General features: G+C 42.8%; 1 protein-coding gene across 1 annotated transcript; it reads left to right on the top strand.

Annotated features, from left to right (window-relative positions):
• Positions 1-505: 505 nt before the first annotated feature.
• Positions 506-12,626, top strand: WNT16 (Wnt family member 16; the record flags this gene model as incomplete). The annotated part of the gene is made up of 4 exons (XM_084896453.1): positions 506-603; positions 827-1,053; positions 2,820-3,106; positions 10,970-12,626. 4 exons carry the CDS (start codon positions 506-508, stop codon positions 11,432-11,434), a joined length of 1,077 nt encoding a protein of 358 aa, XP_084752579.1. The 3' UTR covers positions 11,435-12,626.
• Between the last annotated feature and the right edge of the window lie 6,874 nt (positions 12,627-19,500).

Below are 19,500 nucleotides of genomic sequence, written 5' to 3'. Positions count from 1 at the left end.
CCGCTCGGACCCCGGAAGGTCTTGAACTCAGCGGGGTCTGCTGGAGACCTGCCGCCCGCGCCCCCCGCGGAGCCCGCTCTCCGCCAATGGGAGCCCGAGGCCTGGGGCTGGGGGCGTGCGGGGCGGCGGTTGGACCAATCAGGCTCCCCGCGTGGCCCGGGGGAGGGCAGGGGAGGAGAGGGGAGGGGAGGGGAGGCCGGGGGCGATGGAGGCAGAGCTACATCAACAGCAGCTTCTCACCTTGGAATGCGAGGGCAGCTCCCGCACCTCCCGCACGTCTGCAGCCTCCAGCCCTCTCCCCCGCCTCCTCACCCTGCTCCCCGCGCGGGAGGGGAGGCCGCCAGAGCCCCTCCGGCTGCTGGCCTCCTTTTTATGCTGTCCGCGGGGAGGCAGGCAGCGGGGGAGCCCTCGGTGCCGGGGAGCTGACCTCTGGCCCGGCGGGCCTCTCTGGGGCGGGGAGGGCCGGAGAGGAGCGGCGGGGGCTGCGGGAGCCCATGCGGGGGCCATGGGCCGGGCGGCGGCGCTCCTGGGACTGTCCCGCCTGTGCGCGCTGTGGGCTGCCCTGCTCGCGCTGTTCCCCTGCGGGGCCCAAGGGAACTGGATGTGAGTATTGGGATGGGATGGAGGGAGGTAATGGGGGTGCACGGGGTAGGTGGCATTTGGGGTGCCCAGCCTCAGCGAACTTTCAGCCCAAAGAGAGGGGACCCAAGACGGTGGCCCTGGGGCGGGTGAGCTAAAAAGGGGGAAACATCTGGGATTGGGGGGAGGAGAGCAGGCAGGAGAGCAATGTGCAAAGGAGGGGGGGGGGGGCGGCTGTTTCTTACAGGTGGCTGGGCATCGCCTCCTTCGGGGTCCCCGAGAAGCTGGGCTGCGCCAACCTGCCGCTCAGCAGCCGCCAGAAGGAGCTGTGCCGGAGGAAGCCCTACCTGCTGCCCAGCATCCGCGAGGGCGCGCGCCTGGGCGTGCAGGAGTGCCGCCGCCAGTTCCGCCGCGAGCGCTGGGACTGCCGCGCCCCCGCCGCCGGCGCCCCCTTCGGCTACGAGCTGAGCAGCGGTGAGTCCCGCGACCCCGGTGGGACCCTCCTCCAACTCCGGTAAAATAAAGAGATCGTGCTTGTTTGGTCCCGACGCTCTCTACATCCCCCCAAAGAGGTCCTTGCGTGGACGGGCGCCGGGAGCCAGACCCCGGGGGTGCAGGTGCGGTCCCGGGATTGGGGGGGGAGGGGGGGATGAGTCTCCAGGTCCGGAGCCTGGTTCTCGCTCTCGGACCCGGAGTCCTTCCTCCTCCTCCCCGCTGGGCCCGGCTGGAGGGGAGGAAAAACCCTGACCCTGAACCCCGCCGACCCCTCGGGCCCGCGGCGCCCCCCTACCTGGGGGACCAGCTGGAGAAACAGGATGATGTCGGCGGCCGGGAATGCCGCGGCCGCAGCTGCTGGGGACTGAGCCGCTCCGCCGCGCGCCGGGCCCTGGACCAAGGGCTCAGTGCCGCGTCTGGTGGCTCCTGGGAGCCCCGGGGAGACGGAATAAGGTGATTTTTTAAAAAGGGATCGAACTGGACAGCCCGACGTGCCCCTAACCAGAGCGCGATCGCCTCGCTCCCCCGTGCTCTAAGCTCAGCCGGGCGCGGGAGGCTGCGGCGCATAAAGTTCACTCCCGCGCGCAGGAGGCTCGGTGAGGACCCAGGACCCGGGGGTCGGAGGTGCTCCGGGAGTATTGGCAGATGCAAGGAATCGTAGGGCCTGGGCGCTGGGAGACTGGTTGTTGTACACATTGGTTCCCGTTCTCCCTGCACCTCTGGCCCCTCCCGCCCGGCTCCTGCAGGCGCAGCCGCCCCAGCCTGGCCTCGGCCCTGCTGCGATCTGGCCGGCGCGCCCTTCCGAAGGAGCCCGACCCCCCGCGGGGGGAATAAAAAAGGATGTGTCCTTCCCAGCTGCTGACATGCAGGGGCATCAGCTGTTGAAAAGGTTTATTGGACGACGGGCGCGAAACTGTTTCTACTCCAATGTAAACATCTCCAAAGGAAAAAGGAAAAAAAAAGTCGCCTGCGGAGTCTCTTTGAGTCCGTTTTATGGGTGCTTTAATGGGCCTTTGATTTTCAAACGCTATTGCTGGTGTGCTAAATACAGATTCAATTATTTTCCTTAACATTTTTTTTTTTTTTTGCTCGTGACATTTCCATTGTCTTTCATTCTAATGATCGTTAAGCCTGTCAAAGGGTTAGCGAGTGCCATATAAAGTGTATAATGGTTTCATGTGGATATCAGGATTGTTTTTTCATGATATTCCAAAGAGAGGAGAGTCTTTAATGTGAAACTGAACTTGTATCATTTATCACCCAATCGCTTTGGTCTTGGTTTAATTTTGATTTGCTTTCTGGTAGGCATTACTCATGGGAACAAAACCGCACCAAATTTTTCAGCTTGTGTTTCGTGAGAACACATTTTAAATTTTAAAAGAAAGGTGATCTGGACTCTTTGGGGGCATTGCATACCATTTCCGGTATCCACGCAAAGGATTTTAAATTTGACGTGTCTTTCTTGGGCTTTGATTGTCTACTAGGCACTGAACTAGGTGCCGACATAAATTTCCCATTTAAGATATTTTTTGGTCTGAGAATAACCAATATAGGAAAGGATACTCAAAATGAATGCTGCTTTCTTAAAAGACTACAATAGGAAATCATCCTTTCAAAACATGCACTCCTTAAGGCGTTCATTGACAAATTGCATCCCTGACAAGAGAATGAGGAGGAGGCTCCGTTACGAACATAAACAGAGAGTGGTATGCCTCTTTCATTTCGCAACTCCCGTTTTGTTCTAGGCACCAAGGAAACGGCGTTCATCTACGCGGTGATGGCTGCGGGCCTGGTGCACGCGGTGACCCGGTCCTGCAGCGCAGGCAACATGACCGAGTGCTCCTGCGACACCACCTTGCAGGGCGGGGGCTCGGCCAGCGAAGGCTGGCACTGGGGGGGCTGCTCCGACGACGTCCAGTACGGCATGTGGTTCAGCAGGAAGTTCCTGGACGTCCCCCTCCGAAACGCCACGGGCAAGGAGAGCAGAGTGCTGTCAGCGATGAACCTGCACAACAATGAGGCTGGAAGGCAGGTATGTGCTAGGAAATGGCATAAAACCCATCGCTTTCAGGTGTATATGACAAGGACGTGTGCATGAAACTGTCCAAATGGTTTAAAAACAAACCGTACCTGCAGTCTAAGAAATATATGTGTGTGTGTGTGTATGTATGTATATTATGTTTTGCTAAGTGTGTAGGACTGTAAATCTATCCATATGTGTGTTTTTTTTATGAGCCTGTACTGACCGCATTGATTTAGTTTTAAGTTCTCCATCTAATGTGAGTTCAGTCTTGTTATAGAATGTATTTGTGATTCTATACTTCATATGCCTGAAATGCTAATTATAAAATCATAGAGGTATAAGTGCCTGGTGGGTTCCTTGGTTCCACCCCCTTAGCTGATTAGGGGCAGAGCCTGAGTAAGATCTATATACAGTACCTGCCCTTCTTATGGGACTGGATCCAATTTCCTCAATTGGACTTTGATTGCTTTTTTACATCTACTTTTAGTGAGCAGTGGTTCCTGTTGTCTGTTTTACCCTCACTTTCTCTAGCAAACATTCTTAAATACCTTTGGAATACACAATACTTAACTAATATCTTTTTTAAAGAGAGGTTTTTAAAAGGGAATCATTTTTTTTTAAAGCTATGTCGATCCATTGTTAAATTGATAACTACATATAAATGTAGAGAAGCTCTAGATGTATTAAATATGTGGATATTTGAAATTATAGATATATTTCAGCAGGAAGCAAATTTGAAGTACCACCATCTAATTAACTTCTTTTATGATTCTGGCCTTTTTATACTAGGTTTTCTTAAAATGGAGTAAGTTTGTAGATTAATTTAACTTTTATGTATTTACTGTAATAAATATCAACACAATAAAATTTGAGTTCAACACCACAGTTGAATTACTTGGCAATTCACAGTGACTTCCCTAAAATAGCCAAAACTTTTTTTTTTATGAATATATCTTTTCTATCTTATAATAATCTTTTCAGGACAGGAATATCAGCACACATCATATACTACTGTAAATGCCCAGTAACCTATACAAGTCCCATAGTATTATTTCAACCTGCTACCCTCTCCTGAAATAAATTTAAACAAGTTTCAGTATTTCTCATGAATATTTAAAGTATCTGTTGCAGGGGTTTTTTTGTGTGTGTTTTTTTTCACATTTTTGGAAAGTGAATAAATGGAACCCAGTCTAGTTGAGAGTTTCAGCCAGTTTTCTTTATTAACCACTTTGGTTTAAAATAGAAAGCCAGCTGGCATGGCTCAGTGGTTGAGTGTTGACCCATGAACCAGGAGGTCAGGACTCAATTCCAGGTCAGGGCACATGCCTGGGTTGCGGGCTCCATCTCCAGTTTGGGGCATGCAGGAGGCAGCTGATCAATGATCTCTCACATCATTGATGTTTCTATCTCTCTCCCTCTCCTTTCCTCTCTGAAATCAATGAAAATATATTTTAAAAAATACAGAAACAGCCGAAACCGGTTTGGCTCAGTGGATAGGGCGTCAGCCTGCATACTGACTGAAGGGTCCCGGGTTCGATTCTGGTCAAGGGCATGTACCTTGGATCCGGGCACATACCCAGTAGGGAACATGCAAGAGGCAGCTGATTTATGACTCTCTCACTGATGTTTCTAACTCTCTATTTCTCTCCCTTCCTCTCTGTAAAAAAAATCAATAAAATATATTTTAAAAAATACAAAAACAGAAAACTCAGTAACTCTATCATCGTAACACATCAAATTCAAATTTGAAATTTCTTTTTTTTTTAATATATTTTATTGATATTTTTACAGAGACGAAGGGAGAGAGATAGAGAGCCAGAAACGTTGATGAGAGAGAAACATCGACCAGCTGCCTCTTGCACACCCCCCACTGGGGATGTGCTTGCAACCAATGTACATGCCCTGGACCAGAATTGAACCCGGGACCTTTCAGTCCGCAGACCAACGTTCTACCACTGAGCCAAACCGGTTTCAGCTCAAATTTGAAATTTCAATTCAACTTCAATGTTTAATTAAGTTGCAAAATAGGAAATTAGTAAATAATTATGTAAACTTTTTGTTTTTGTTTCAGAATTTTAAAAGCTAATTTGCCTCATAAAGTCACTCTTTCTTAACACCATAGTTATGCATATTTATCTTTTCCTTAAAGTTTTATATTTTAAAAATTAATTCATTTTTGCTGCAATTTAAATATTATCTAATTTTTATTAGATAATGTTAATATATTAATATAAAAGAGGTTAAATGTGGTTAACAAATGTTCTTTAAAACTTGAGTTAATCAAGAAAAAAGCATCAAAGTAAATCAAATTAATATATTTTTAAAATAAAACAATTAAATAATCTTTATTATTAATTTAAACCTTAAATATTTGTTAAATTGTTAGAGATTTTAAAATTTTTAACTAGTAAACAAAACTCAGAAACTCAAATTATGATCTCTTTAATGAAGTCATCTCTGAACATATGAAGTGTCGTAAAGTCTCTAAAATGTATTTTATTAGTAATAGGCAACTATTGAGTTTTATTCCATCTTGTGTGAATTTTTAAGTTATGTAACAATATTTGCTTTTGTAACTATTAACTTGGATCTTAAGCTAGTTTTTATATTCTAATTAAACATATAATACAACTATTCAGCATCAATTTTAATTCATTTTTGGCAAAAAAAACAAAAACAAAAACATTTTCTCACATTTCCTCGGTATTTGCTATTACTTTAATTATGCAGAAAATAATTTCATTTATACAGTTATACACATTTTATATAAATTAAACTTCCTCTACTTCACGTCAGCGATTTTCAACAGATGTGCCGCAAGAGTTTTTAAAACATTAAATACCTGACTATTTAGTCAGGGGCACTGACTTCTTTTCCCTTAGATTATCAATTTTTTTAAAATGACAACAGCCAACACAATTGCTGTGCAGTGTGAATAAATCAAAATTATACCTATTTTCTTGTCAGACAGGCTAAAAATGTATTTTTTTGGTGTACTGTAGAATTTTAGTAATTAGTTTATGTATGCCGTGAGATGAAAAAAGTTGAAAATTGCTGAAATAGATAGAAACTTAAAATATTAAAAAAATATTACCTGAATATTTCAAAGGTATTACACTGGTGTTTTTATGGTCTTTTCTCATAAAGTATTACAATTGAAAGCATTTTTGTATTTTTCTTTCTTTTGGTGGCCAAAAGAATAAAAACCACCACCACCACCACAAACTAACCAGGTTTCCAGGTTATTATCTAACATGGAAGAACGATCAACTTCATTTTCAATACTGTCAAATAGGATTTTAAATTATAGGCACATTCTGAGTCAAGTTCAAGGTCTGCATTCAATTGAGTTGATTTCCCTCGTCTCAAAATCCCAACTCCAAATGTCGAAAAGCGTTCAGAGAAATGTGGGTACTGGCGCTTAGTAGTGTTGTGAGTAGGATAGATGATTTTCTAACCGCTGACCTTAAATTCCCACTTGGTTCCTGACACCATTCCTAAAGTTATGACTCCAAGAATAATGTTGCCGGATGGTGATTGGCTAACGGAATGATGTGATGTCTTCCAGGGGCAGAACTTCTGGGAATAATGTGACTTGGAATATTTATGGGTATTTCTTTTGGTGTGCTTAAAATATTTCCATTCTTCCCATGTCCACCTCATAAACTTTTAAGTTTTCCTACCCCATAATTTGTTTTATGATGACTAACTCAAAAAAGTGGGAAGGGCTCAACCCCAAATTTTCATTGACCTGTTTCAAGAATATTTATAAGTACTTGAACAACACATAAGTGTTTTGCTTTTCAGCAGATTCAAGTATATTTTTGGACTAAATGGCATGAAAGGGGTCAGGGGAATAGATATTCTACCTATACCCATCCAATCTTATGTCTCAGTTTTCATAAAAACTGAAATCATCTAATATTGACAAAATGAAATGCTCATCACGAAATGTTTTACAACAGTTTTTTGGTCATTTCTGTGAAGTTTGTGTAGAGCAATATATTGAAAATAAAATCACAGCCTGCCGTGTTACCTGAGTTAAAATTGTGGGACCAATCACTCCTTCGACCACTTCTCAAACATTTTCTATTTTTACCTTTAAGCATTAATGATACACTTTTCGTATGTCACTTCAGTAGAAACGTATCAAACCAAAACTTAACACGAAGGAGCCCAGTAGATTAAATGTTCCCTTCCTAATTGTTCTCCCATAGTTAAAAATATTCCACCAAAATGTGCACATCTGTTTGCAATAGTTAACAAAACATTCCTCTGTTAATATCGTTATAAACCTTAACAACTCAACTAGAGTAGAGAAAGGAATTTTCTCATAACCACACACAACTCATTTGGTCGCTACTCTCTTACTTTTCTTGTTCCACGCAAAATGACAATGCTATCACTGAAGAATAGCTATTAACATTAATTAATACTCGCTGAAAATCTCCAAAATATATATATTTTTGAATTTCATGCAATTTTATTAACTATACTTGCATTTTCCACTTAGGTTTTTCTCTCTTTTACTAAAATGATCCAGTTTCATATACAGATTTTATACCATGTATCATCAAGCTTTCCTTACGAATGACAACTATCTTAGCCACACTGTTTGTTTTTCTGTAAAATTGGAATAATGAGTACATGTTCATAATTACCTACATTTCTTCCGATAAAACTAAATTAAGTAAAATCATCTATGGAAAGGTGCTCCGAGAAGCACTAAGCTCTATTGTGTGTGTGTGTGTGTGTGTGTGTGTGTGTGTGTGTGTGTGTGTGTGTAGTGTGTGTGTGTCTGCCACTAAACTCTGCCTTTCGTCAAATTCTTGTAGTGGTGATTCGATTGCTTTATTTTAATCCCTATTGTCCGAGTTTCTTCCTGAGAGTATTACAGGGATATAATCATTTACATCACATGTCAAGTTATTGGGATTCTCCTCTTTGAAGTTTATTTGTCTTTCTTGTCTAAAATATGCGTATGATTAGACAAAATCACTATTTCTTTTTTTATACTTTTTGTTAGGGACAAAAAGATAATAGAATTCAAAAGTAATCAAATACAAGTTCTTTAAAACGTCACTCCTAAAAAGTTATAGTTAACTCCAGATATTTAACTCAGCTAATTTCCTATGGCAGGAAAATTCCCCCAAAATTTTGTCTGAGATTCAGCAGGTTATACCATTAAATTTAAAAGTCAGTCTGTCTGTCCTCCAAACCTATAAAGTAGCGTATTGCCCTTAGGGGCTACCAGTGCTGTGGACTGACGGTATCGGATCAAGGTCTTCCCACACCATCGACCTCCCAGCGGTGGCTCTTTTGTTTTAAAAAGGTAGTTTTTCTTACTTCCTCCCAATTCAGATTACCAAGAGAGGATGAATTAAAACTGTTTAAGTGAGTTGGACGAGTTATTCATTAAATATTTGGAGAGCATCTACTCTGTCTGCTATGCTTTGCAAATTGCAGAATGTTATTTGAACTGGTTAATAAAAGAAAAAGTCAGCTTTTCAGTCATGACACCGAGCCAAGGGCAGCTGTAAATCACGAGGTGATGACTGTGAGGAACGCTGATCAGGTTTAAACACATAAATGTAATCCTTGGACTTTTGGCTTTCTTCGGGCAATTTGTTTGGTTATTACCTAGTTTTGGTTGAGCCCTTTTTCCCCCCTCATGTCCTTAGGGCACTTAAGACCTGAACAGAAGTAGACAGATTGCATTCGTTTCAACATTTTAAAGCACTGAAGGCTTTGTGAATATCAAATGCCATAAGTTTGATCAAATGTGCTTATGTGCCATACTTTTTGCTTTCATATCATTGAAAGATACCTTCTCACGTGAATTAATAAGAAGTAGACATGTCCATTAACTTCTCAGTTTTGTGAATTCGAAAAGAACATGTGTGCTGCAGTCTATAAAGAACAGGGCTTAAAATACTATTCTGTTTATTATTTTAAACACCAGTCAGAAGTATCAAATATTGCATAAATCAATACCGTATGCTCTCATTCAAGTTGCAAATATTATAATTTGTTTGAAATATTCTGTCTCGTTAGATAGTTCACAAACTTTGGATAATGTGTTAGGAAATGTAACATTCCCGCAAACATATCAATATCATGTTTGGAACAAAATAAATAGCAAAGTATAAAGCCCTGTCATGTTATAGTTTGGATAAGAACTGTAAGTGGGATTTAAGCTGTGAGATTTTACTTTCTTGGGTGAGCTTACACACACAATTTCCAAGTTATTGAATGGGTAGATCAAATTTTTCACTTCACCCAGCATGTTGACAGACGTCAACTCTGCAGCTAGCCCTGACAATTTATTAATCTGCTCTGCCATCCTCTGGAGATGGAAGGAAGCCGTGCTGACTAGCCTGGTATGTAAGAGGTTTGGAACCCTAACACTTTTGAAGTCTCTATATTGTTTTTTGCACTGTTAGCCCCATTTGAAACTTATCCTCAGTTTTACTGTACCTTCTTCACAGACAGGGGGCGTTCCTTTAGACCTTAATGTGTGCCAGGCGGTGATCGCATTTAATTCTATGTGCTGAGTATAAATGAAACTCAGCACATAGAATTGAAAAAATCATGTAGATACTATCTCCTTTCTATGTTAGGATGGTGCTACTGACCCATCAAGAATATGACGGCCAAAACCAGTTTGGCTCAGTGGATTAGCGTCAGCCTATGGACTGAAAGGTCCCAGGTTCGATTCTGGTCTAGGGCATGTACCTTGGTTGCAGGCACATCCCCAGTAGGGTGTGTGTAAGAGGTAGCTGATCAATGTTTCTAAAATCTCTATCTCTCTCCCTTCCTCTCTGTAAAAAAGCAATAATATATATATATATATATTTTTTTTTAATATATTTTATTGATTTTTTACAGAGAGGAAGGGAGAGAGATAGAGAGCTAGAAACGTCGATGAGAGAGAAACATCGACCTGCTGCCTCCTGCACACCCTCCACCGGGGATGTGCCCGCAACCAATATACATGCCCCTGACCGGAATCGAACCTGGGACCTTTCAGTCCGCAGACCGACTCTCTACCACTGAGCCAAACCGGTTTCGGCTATATTTTTAAAAAAGAATATGACGTATGTTTTGAATTAATTTTCCAGATGAAAGGAAGGATTTTCAGGAAAATCACACACTTTGGCCCCTTCTTCTTTTGCCCGGCGTTTGCAGTGAGCAGACCTAAGAACTCCCAGTCAGCAGGTCTCATCCCTTGGTGCCCATTAGAATCCTGAGCTGCTTTGTAGAGACCAGCACCTGGACCCCACCTCACCGATAAAACCTCAATCCCCGGTCTGAGCATTGGTTATCTGTAAGGTTCCGCAGATGTGTCCATGCACAATATGAGTTGAGGATGGCTTCCCTATATCAGTGCTTCTCAACTTTTAATGTGCCTCTGGCTCACCCGAGGATCTAAATAAAACGTGGATTCTGATTCCGAGAGTCTGCATTTTTTACCGGTCATACTGGCGCTGCTGGTCCATGAACCACACTCTGAGTAGCAAGATGCTAAATGTAATAGGAATATGGAGGCATGTGTGAACATCCCCCCCCCACCCCAAATTAAACAAGATATCGGGAATAAAAATCGTTTTCCTGTGTTATCTCAGATAGTCTCTAATAACAACATGAGCTGGCCCACTACCTCAAATTTGACTTGGAAAGGTTTGCTAGGGTCCAGAGAAGGACAGAACATTTGATCGCTCAGCAGTCTGGCAGATCCTTTATGTCAGAACCACCGTTTTTCCTACAGGAGGAAGCAGACCCAGAAAGTGAAGTGATGAGGTGAGTTTGCGCCTATGATTGAGTAAAACACGCCTTCTGAGTGATACTTAACTCAGTTCCTGTCGATTGCAGGCTGTGGCCAAGCTGATGTCGGTGGACTGCCGCTGCCACGGCGTGTCCGGCTCCTGCGCGGTGAAGACCTGCTGGAAAACCATGTCCTCCTTTGAGAAGATCGGCCACTTCCTGAAGGACAAATACGAGCACAGCGTTCAGGTCTCGGACAAAGTAAAGAGGAAGATGCGCAGGCGAGACAAGGACCAGCGGAAAGTGCCGATCCGCAAGGAGGATCTGCTCTACGTCCACAAGTCCCCCAACTACTGCGTGGAGGACAAGAAGCTGGGGATCCCGGGGACGCAGGGCCGAGAGTGCAACCGCACTTCGGAGGGCGCGGGCGGCTGCAACCTCCTCTGCTGTGGCCGCGGCTACAACACCCACGTGGTCAGGCACGTGGAGAGGTGCGAGTGCAAGTTCATCTGGTGCTGCTACGTCCGCTGCAGGAGGTGCGAGAGCATGACCGACGTCCACACATGCAAGTAGCCGCGCCGTCCAGCACGGGCAGCACGCCTCGCTGGCCGCAGGGGAGCGCCACTCTGCAGGCCCAGGGCAGTCCACTCTGCCCCCCAGAGTGCCCTGTGCCTGGTTGGTGTCCAACCCCCTCACTGAACATGTGGATGTGAGGGGATTCCACGAGTTTGGGGCTCCTAATTTGGCAATCTGGGAAATATATACTATAGTATATATAGTGACCTGCAAGGAAGATCATCCTCTGTCTCCCAGACAAGAAAGAACGGGAAAGAACCTTCCTGTAGAAGACCTGGTTCACCTTCAGGATAAGATCCTTGACCTTGGGACTCAGTTATGGAACTCAGTAGGGGTGGGTGACTGTGAGTCCTTTTTAAAAGACACACCTCTTATAGCAGCCAGGAGCGTACAGGTGGATCTCATTTATTCTCTCAGCATTTAATTTTTTGGTTTTTTAAATATATTTTTTATTGATTTCAGAGAGAGAGAGAGAAAGGGAGAGGGAGAGATAGCAACATCAAAGATGGAGAGAATCATTGATTGGCTGCCTCCTGCACACCCACTTCTGGGGATCGAGCCTGCAACCCCCGCATGTGCCTCTGACCAGCATCGAAGCTGGGACCCTCCAGTCCGAGGGCTGATGCTCTATCCACTGAGCCAAACCAGCCAGGGCTCTCTCAGCGTTTTAGATGAAGAAATCATGTTACATGTCTGTGCACAGAAACGGATGTTGAAAAGGTAACAGAAATGGCAGGTGCTTTCTTTCATTTCAAAAGAAAGGCGATGAAAGAGAATTTTCATAAGTGATACAATATTCCTAAAGAGTGTTTGCTAGGTTTAGTGACAAAAGGAAAGAATCACGATTTAACAAAGTGGATTTTGTATAATTTGGATTTTAAATGGATTTCAGTAAGGAGAATGCCTAGATAAATCTCAGTAAGGTATTGAGTCATCTTCGATCTTCAGCTTCAGAGTGTAACCGTAGACCAGTTGCTATTAGTAAAAACCCAGCTCGTAATTGCTGCCCAAGGGAGGGATCCTGAAAGCACGTGGGAAATTAAAGATAAAGCACCCTTTACACGTATAAAAACAGTATTTTGTATAGTATTTTGCTTTAAAAAATTTTATATTTTGTAAATACAGTTTTTAAATTATATGATATATATTAAAACTTAAGAGATGCATTGCCAAAGCCCAAGAGCTAAGGCGATAAAATTATCTCAGAAATAATATTAGCTTCTGTTTTTCTTCATACTATCAACTCTGTCTTTTTATTATATATATATATATATATATATATATATATATATATATATTATATAGAAAAAGAAGTTAATTGAGCAGTTAGTTATATGGATGTGTATTTCTTGCCAAAATATCAGTTTTATAAGTGTTATAGTTTAAAATATGCTGCAGAACATGGAGGGTTGTGTTATTTCAGCAGTCAGATTAGTTAAATTCTGTTTTTAATTAAATGTTTAACTTGTAAAGTTATTATAATAAATTATACAAACAGTGTAGAAAGTCTTCACTGAAAAAAAAAAAGAATCTAAATCAGAATAATGATCAACTTGTGGATTTGATTTCCTGGATATTTATTATATTGTATGTAATGCTGCTTTTCCATGTGAATGTTGAATGGCCTTTCTTGTTATAGTATTCATGCATGTGTATTCACCATCTATTACAAGGTTCCTGGTAAAAGTTGCAGGGCAGTGTTTAAAGTTATATTTTAATGTAAATGCTTAGTTTTTTATGAATTGTTAAATATTTCAGTATTATATAGAAAAAAATAGATTTCTAAGTTCAGAATGGACAAAGAAAGAATATTCTTTTTTTCTTTTCTTTTTTTTTTTTTCATAACAAGCTAAAGAAATGTTTTCCTTTCCCCCAGGTCTCATTCTATTTCCTTTCCATTTTATTACCAAGGCAGAGCAATAATGTGTGGATAAGAGCAAGCACATGGAAATATCTCAGGTCTAATAGTAAAATCAAGGCTAAACATTTGAATGTGACCCTTAGAGTTTAACAAAATTATTATTCATTGAATGTGATTCTCAGAAATGACAAGTGAACAAATATAGTGCTTATTTTAAAAACTGGTTTGCCGTTGTGTAGCATCCACTGATTAGACTAACCTGAAAAACAGACACTCTCATGCCCTTTTTCTTTTCTTTTTTTACAAAGTAAATCTATTTTATCAGCATTAAAAATAAGCAATCTTCTTTAAAAGATGGAGACGGTAGTTTCCATTGATGACCATTTTTCCCCCCATTAACTGGAAAACTTTTTATAATTATCTTGCCAACCAGTTATGAGAATCAGGCAGCCTCTAATTCACAAGTACCTAGTTGCTATTTAGTCATTGTTTAAAAACAGTAATGGCCACCTGGGCTTCTCCTCTCTGGCATGCCTGAGCAGGCTATGTCTTTTGTGCTCTTCTTTTCCTTTTCCTCCTTGGCATCTCCAGGGAAGCGACCCTTGACTTTCCCAGCTGTCCGTGTCACCGGCTGACAGGCTGCCTGTGGCTCCTTTCCTTCCCGTTCGCCATCACGGTGGAGGTAGCACCATGGAGCTCCCCGGCACTGGTTCTGGGGCCCAAATGTTCTTATCCAGGCCAGGCTGTTTTGCCTGCCTTCTTTAGGGCTCTTTATGTAGCAAGAAACAGAAAAACCCAGTCCAGATTTACAAATGTTGAAAGAAATGTATTGACTCACTAGCTGAAAAGTCCAGGGTTCTGACCAGTTTAAGTGAAGCTTGATCCAAAAGTTCCCAGGATGTCTCCAGGGCTCAGGTCTCTCCACCTCCAGCCTAATGAGGCTGGCTTCTATGGGGTTGTCTTCTTCTTCTTCTTCTTCTTCTTCTTTTTTTTTTTTTTCTTCTTTTTTTTTTTTAATATTTTATTGATTTTTTTACAGAGAGGAAGAGAGAAGGACAGAGAGTTAGAAACATCGATGAGAGAGAAACATCGATCAGCTGCCTCTTGCACACGCCCTACTGGGGATGTGCCTGCAACCAAGGTACATACCCTTGACCGGAATCGAACCCAGGACCTTTCAGTCTGCAGGCCAACGCTCTATCCACTGAGCCAAACCTGTTTTGGCTATGGGGTTGTCTTCTAAGTCAGGCTCTCCGGGGTGCTGGCCACCCCCTCCCCTCCACCGCCATCATCCAGCACCTCCAACATCTCTTTTCTTCTTATCAACATGATACCACACTTCCCGACCTCTATTCTCCTACCACTCATTCAACGGCAAGAGAGATTCCATTCTAAGGAGAGAAGGGGTGTGTGTGTGTGTGTGTGTGTGTGTGTGTGTGTGTGTTCTTTCTTTTTTTGGGTTGCTTACACAGGGAAGAGGGAAAAGTTATTCCTCAGAATGCCTAGCAAAGGTCATCACTGGCCCTGATTGGTTAGTGTGCCCATCCCTGAGCCAATCACAATGGCCACTGGTGAAGCTGGTGTTATACATTGATCTTCTTGAGGCAATCAAACCTTATGCAGGGGACTGGTAGTGGGGTGCATTCCAACTAAACCCACATAGCTTGAGTCCAAGAGAAAATCTCAAGTGTTATTGACCATGAAAGGGTCCCTAAATGGCCAGCAGCTCAGTTATTAGATGTCCTCAGTTCCACTTATTTGTTTAGAAAACAGCTTTCTATGGTATCACATGGCTCAGGCTCATAGCCAGACAAAACACTATGGGTACAAAGTGACTTGATTTGTTTAAATGCCCTTTGTGGTGTTAAAATTAGCCTCGTGCAATAATTTTCAACTTAAGAGTTCAACTTTTTTGGTAAATTTGGAACTGCCTGAGGCAATGGTTAGAGTCAGTGATGATTCTTGAAATGAAATCAAGACAATCCCATCAAATGGTGTTATCTGTAATCTCTGGAAAAGGAATTTGCCTAACTAAAGCATTTTCCTGATAATAATCTATTTGAATATAAATGATTGCATTATTTCCTTACCCACCATCTGGATTGATAGTTTTGTTTTTTGCTTAAAAAATGATAATAATTATCCTAAGAATAGCAATGGATTTTTATTGCATAAATTAGATGCCATAACCCTATTTTGAAGCTTTTCTAACCATGTGATATTCACAGTAAATATTTTAGGACATACTTTAATTTTCTAAAGAACTGTTAGTACTCACATGTTTGGTTTTACTTAGTTTAAAATGTGGACCAGAAAAGCTTTCCATCAGAGTATTTATTTGTGCAGTTCGGTGAGATGTTGGTACTTTTGCATCATCTCCCAGAGGCCATCATGGAGTGAGGAATGAAACCAGCCGTTTGGAGCCAGTTAGCTGGTTATCCGGAACACTAAAACCCACTTAGCTGACTTGAGAGGAGAACAGCTCAAATCTTATCTCCGGGACCATGAACACTCCTCGAGACAAGCCTTCCCTATGGAGAGTTGGCTAAGATGCTGTGATTTTTATTTTTATTTTAAATTTCAGTTTCACTATAGGCCAGATGTGATAAATTATTGCATTTCTTGGAGTGAGGTGACAAGGTCAGCTGAGAAGGACAAATGCATGTGGCATGGCATGAGAGGGACACGGGCACACCTAGGACTCACTTCCTTTTAAAAGTCAAGTGCAGTATTATGAAATACTCAGCTAGTACTCACTGTGTCCCGGGCACTGTTCTAAATAGAGCATAGATGCTTAAAGACATTTCCTCCTCACAGTAGCCTCTCACAGTAGGTTCCATTGTTGTGGTCCTCATTTCACATCTGGGGAAACAGACACAGTACTAGTGATTTAGTAACCAGCCCAACACCGCACAGAACAGACAGGCTTCAGAGTCTGTGCCCTCAATGAGCATGCCATTCTCGTGTCTCTCAGCATAGGATGGTCAGTACACTGACCTTACAGGGTATCATTTAAAGAGTTTGGAGGGACCTGTACATGAATGAAAGTTACAGGATGCTCAGGACTTTATGGTTTGGTTACATAATTTGGTTGAGGAGCAGGAGGAAAATGACGGGAGAATGGAAATCTCAGGGTTCTCCATGAAATACAATGGAAGCACACTGTCTCTTGATTTCTAAGCTCAAAGCCATTTCAACTGCCTGCTATTTCAGATCCCAGTGCGGCTCGCAGTTGGATTCTGCAAAAGCCCAGCAACCATTCCAAAAGGAAATAACTAGGGGTATAGATCAAGCTAATTTGGTGTGACATTAAATAAATACTTACATCCTTTCTATTGTAGCGCTTACAGCCAATTGTTACATAAGGAGTTATTTTTAATAGACGGGTGAAATTTACCATTGGTAACGGTTTACGTTCGCATCCAAAAGGAAACCACTGGAGATGGTTTGCACGATTAAAAACTCCTGAAGCAAAGTCCTGCTGAGGCAAAGCAGCCTCTCCCACTGGCTGTAAAGAGGGAGTCATAATGAATGTGGGCCAAATCGGCGCAAGCTAAAGTCTCATAGGTGACTTTTTTAATTTGCAGAGTAAGTGAGAGCATCTGATTCACGTGAGAACTGGAAAAGCAGGAAGAGGGGTGGATCCAGGGCGGCCTGTGTTCCTCGGCCAAACAGCCAGTCTGAGCCCGCGGGGTGATTCACCTCCAAGGAAGCCAACGGCCTTTCCTGGTGCGGATTACTGACAACCAAGCACCGGGACCATGGCCCACATTACCCGGCCATGGTCACCCAGGGGAAAGGAAAGGTGACCTCTTGCAGCTTCTAAGTGTTCTTTGATTAAAAAGAGAGGAAGATCACCAAATTTTACTCTGAGCATTCAAACATACCTTGGACTCTTCCTAAACCAAGAAAAGGTGTACATATACAAAATGTAAGTCAGTAATTGCCTATATGTTTCTAGGAATATAGTCCCTACTTTTCTTTAAATCATTTAAATCTTTATTGTTGAGAGTATTACAAATGGCTCCCATTAACCCCCTCTACCCAGTTCTCACCCCCTCACTCCCAGGCCTACACCACCCTAATTGTCTGTGTTTATGGGTTATGCATCTATGCATACAAATTCTTTGGTTAATCTCTTCTTACCCCTCCTCCCCTCTTTCCTCATGAGATTCATCAGTCTGTTCTACTTCTCTAGATCTGTTTTGTCAGTTTATGTTGTTCAGTAGATTCTACAAATAAGCTAGATCATGTGGTACTTGTTTTCCTCTGATTGGCTTATTTCACTTAACATAATACTCTCCGTCCCTCCATACTGTCTCAAAGGCTTCTTTTTTACAGCTGCATACTATTCCACTCTGTAAATGTGCCACAGCTTTTTATCCACTCACTTGCTGATGGGCACATGGGCTGTTTCCAGATCTTAGCTATTGTGAATATTGCTGCTATGAACATAGGGATGCATATGTTCTTTCTGATTGTTGTTTTGAGATTCTTATGATATGTTCCTGGAAGTGGGATCACTAGGCCAAATGGCAGTCCCATTTTTAATTTTTTTGAGGAAACTCCATACTGTTTTCCCATTGTAGTTATACACCAGTCTGCATTCACAGTAGCAGTGCACTAGGGTTCCCTTTTCTCTGCTTCCTCACCAGCATTTATTTGTTGATTTGTTGATGGTAGCGATTCTGACAGGTGTGAGGTGATACCTCATTGTCATTTTAATTTGCATCTCTCTGATATAATAATTAGTGACTTTGAGCATCTTTTCGTATGTCTCTTGGCCTTCAGTATATCCACTTTGAAGAAGTGTCTATTTAGGTTTTTGCCCATTTTTTAAAATTGGATTGTCTTCCTTATGTTAAGTTTTATGAGTTCTTTATATATTTCGGAAATTAATCCCTTATCAGATGTATCATTGCCAAATATGTCCTTGCATACAATGGGGTCACTTTTCATTGGCTTTTAAACCTCCCCTCTTCTCAGAGCTTAGACTTGCAAGACATTTTCCTTAAAGATCTTTTCTGCTCTTGTCAAATAAAGCAAACAATATTCCTCTAATCAGACTCCCAAACCACAGGGGCATCATGCAGAAGCCAATTTCCAAATCAGCCATTTTATTCCATTGGTGACACAGAAGGCTCAGAATCAGCAGGAAATTCACTGGCCGCAGGACTGAGCTTGTCCACCTGATCATGTCCCAGCCATGCGGGAGTAAGAACACGTGGACAAGCAGGACTGCATTTGAATGCATAATTCCTGTAAATGTGTTCCTGTAAATGTGTTTGCAAAGCAAATGTATGAATTTCAAATAACAGGCTGACTGTTATGTGTTGATCCCCCAAAGCAAAAGGAGTTTCAAAATTCCAATTCAAGATTCCTCTCTTGCCCAGGCAACCTTGCCCATAAGAATCTTCACAGGCCCTCCGAGCAAGAAGCAGATGCGGGTGTGCAAGGGGGTGCTGACTGAGTCCCAGCATCTCCTTGGACCGGATGGCTGGGCAGGAGTTGGGTGGACAACGAGATGACTAAGCACAGGAATTGCTGTACACTGTTCTGGGCCTCCCAGGTTGGGTTTGCGGTAGAGTGCTTGCTCCTCAACTGGCTATGGCGACGGGAAGTAATCAAACACTCCTGCCCTGGCTGTGGCCACTTTCACCTGCAGGTGGGCCAGCAAGCAGGACCACATGACCACGTCAGCTGCCGGGAGATGCACAAAAGCGTGAATTCTACATCTGAAAGACAGTTTGTTGTCAGTGTGGATTGAGTGAAAGGGGAGGGAGTATATACCCTGAGGTGTGGAGGTCAAGGGGAACCTCAGGGGACAATAGCTGCATCCTCTCCTAGGACCTTAGTGCCCTGGTCATTTCACGGTCCCTTTCAGGCTTGATGTCTTAGTCCCTGTGGGCTGCTATAACAAAACACTGTAGACTGGGCAGTTAGAATCAACAGAAGTTTATTTTCCTCACTTCTGGAGACAGGAACATCCAAGGACAAAGTGTCGGCAGGTCCTGTGTCTGGCGAGGGCTGCTGCCTTGTTCACAGGTGGCCAGCTTCTCAGAAGGGGCCAGGGAGCTTTCTAGGGTTGCGTTTATAAGGACACTAAACCCATTCCTGGGGGCTCTGCCCTCATGCCGTAATCACCTCCCAAAGGCCCCCTGCCCAATACCATCACATTGAGGCTTAGGTTCCAACATACGAA

The sequence above is a fragment of the Pipistrellus hanaki genome (genome assembly GCF_964339955.1).
Source record: "Pipistrellus hanaki genome assembly, chromosome: 10".
Classification (NCBI taxonomy): domain Eukaryota; kingdom Metazoa; phylum Chordata; class Mammalia; order Chiroptera; family Vespertilionidae; genus Pipistrellus; species Pipistrellus hanaki.
This window is presented reverse-complemented; position numbering and strand designations above follow the sequence as displayed.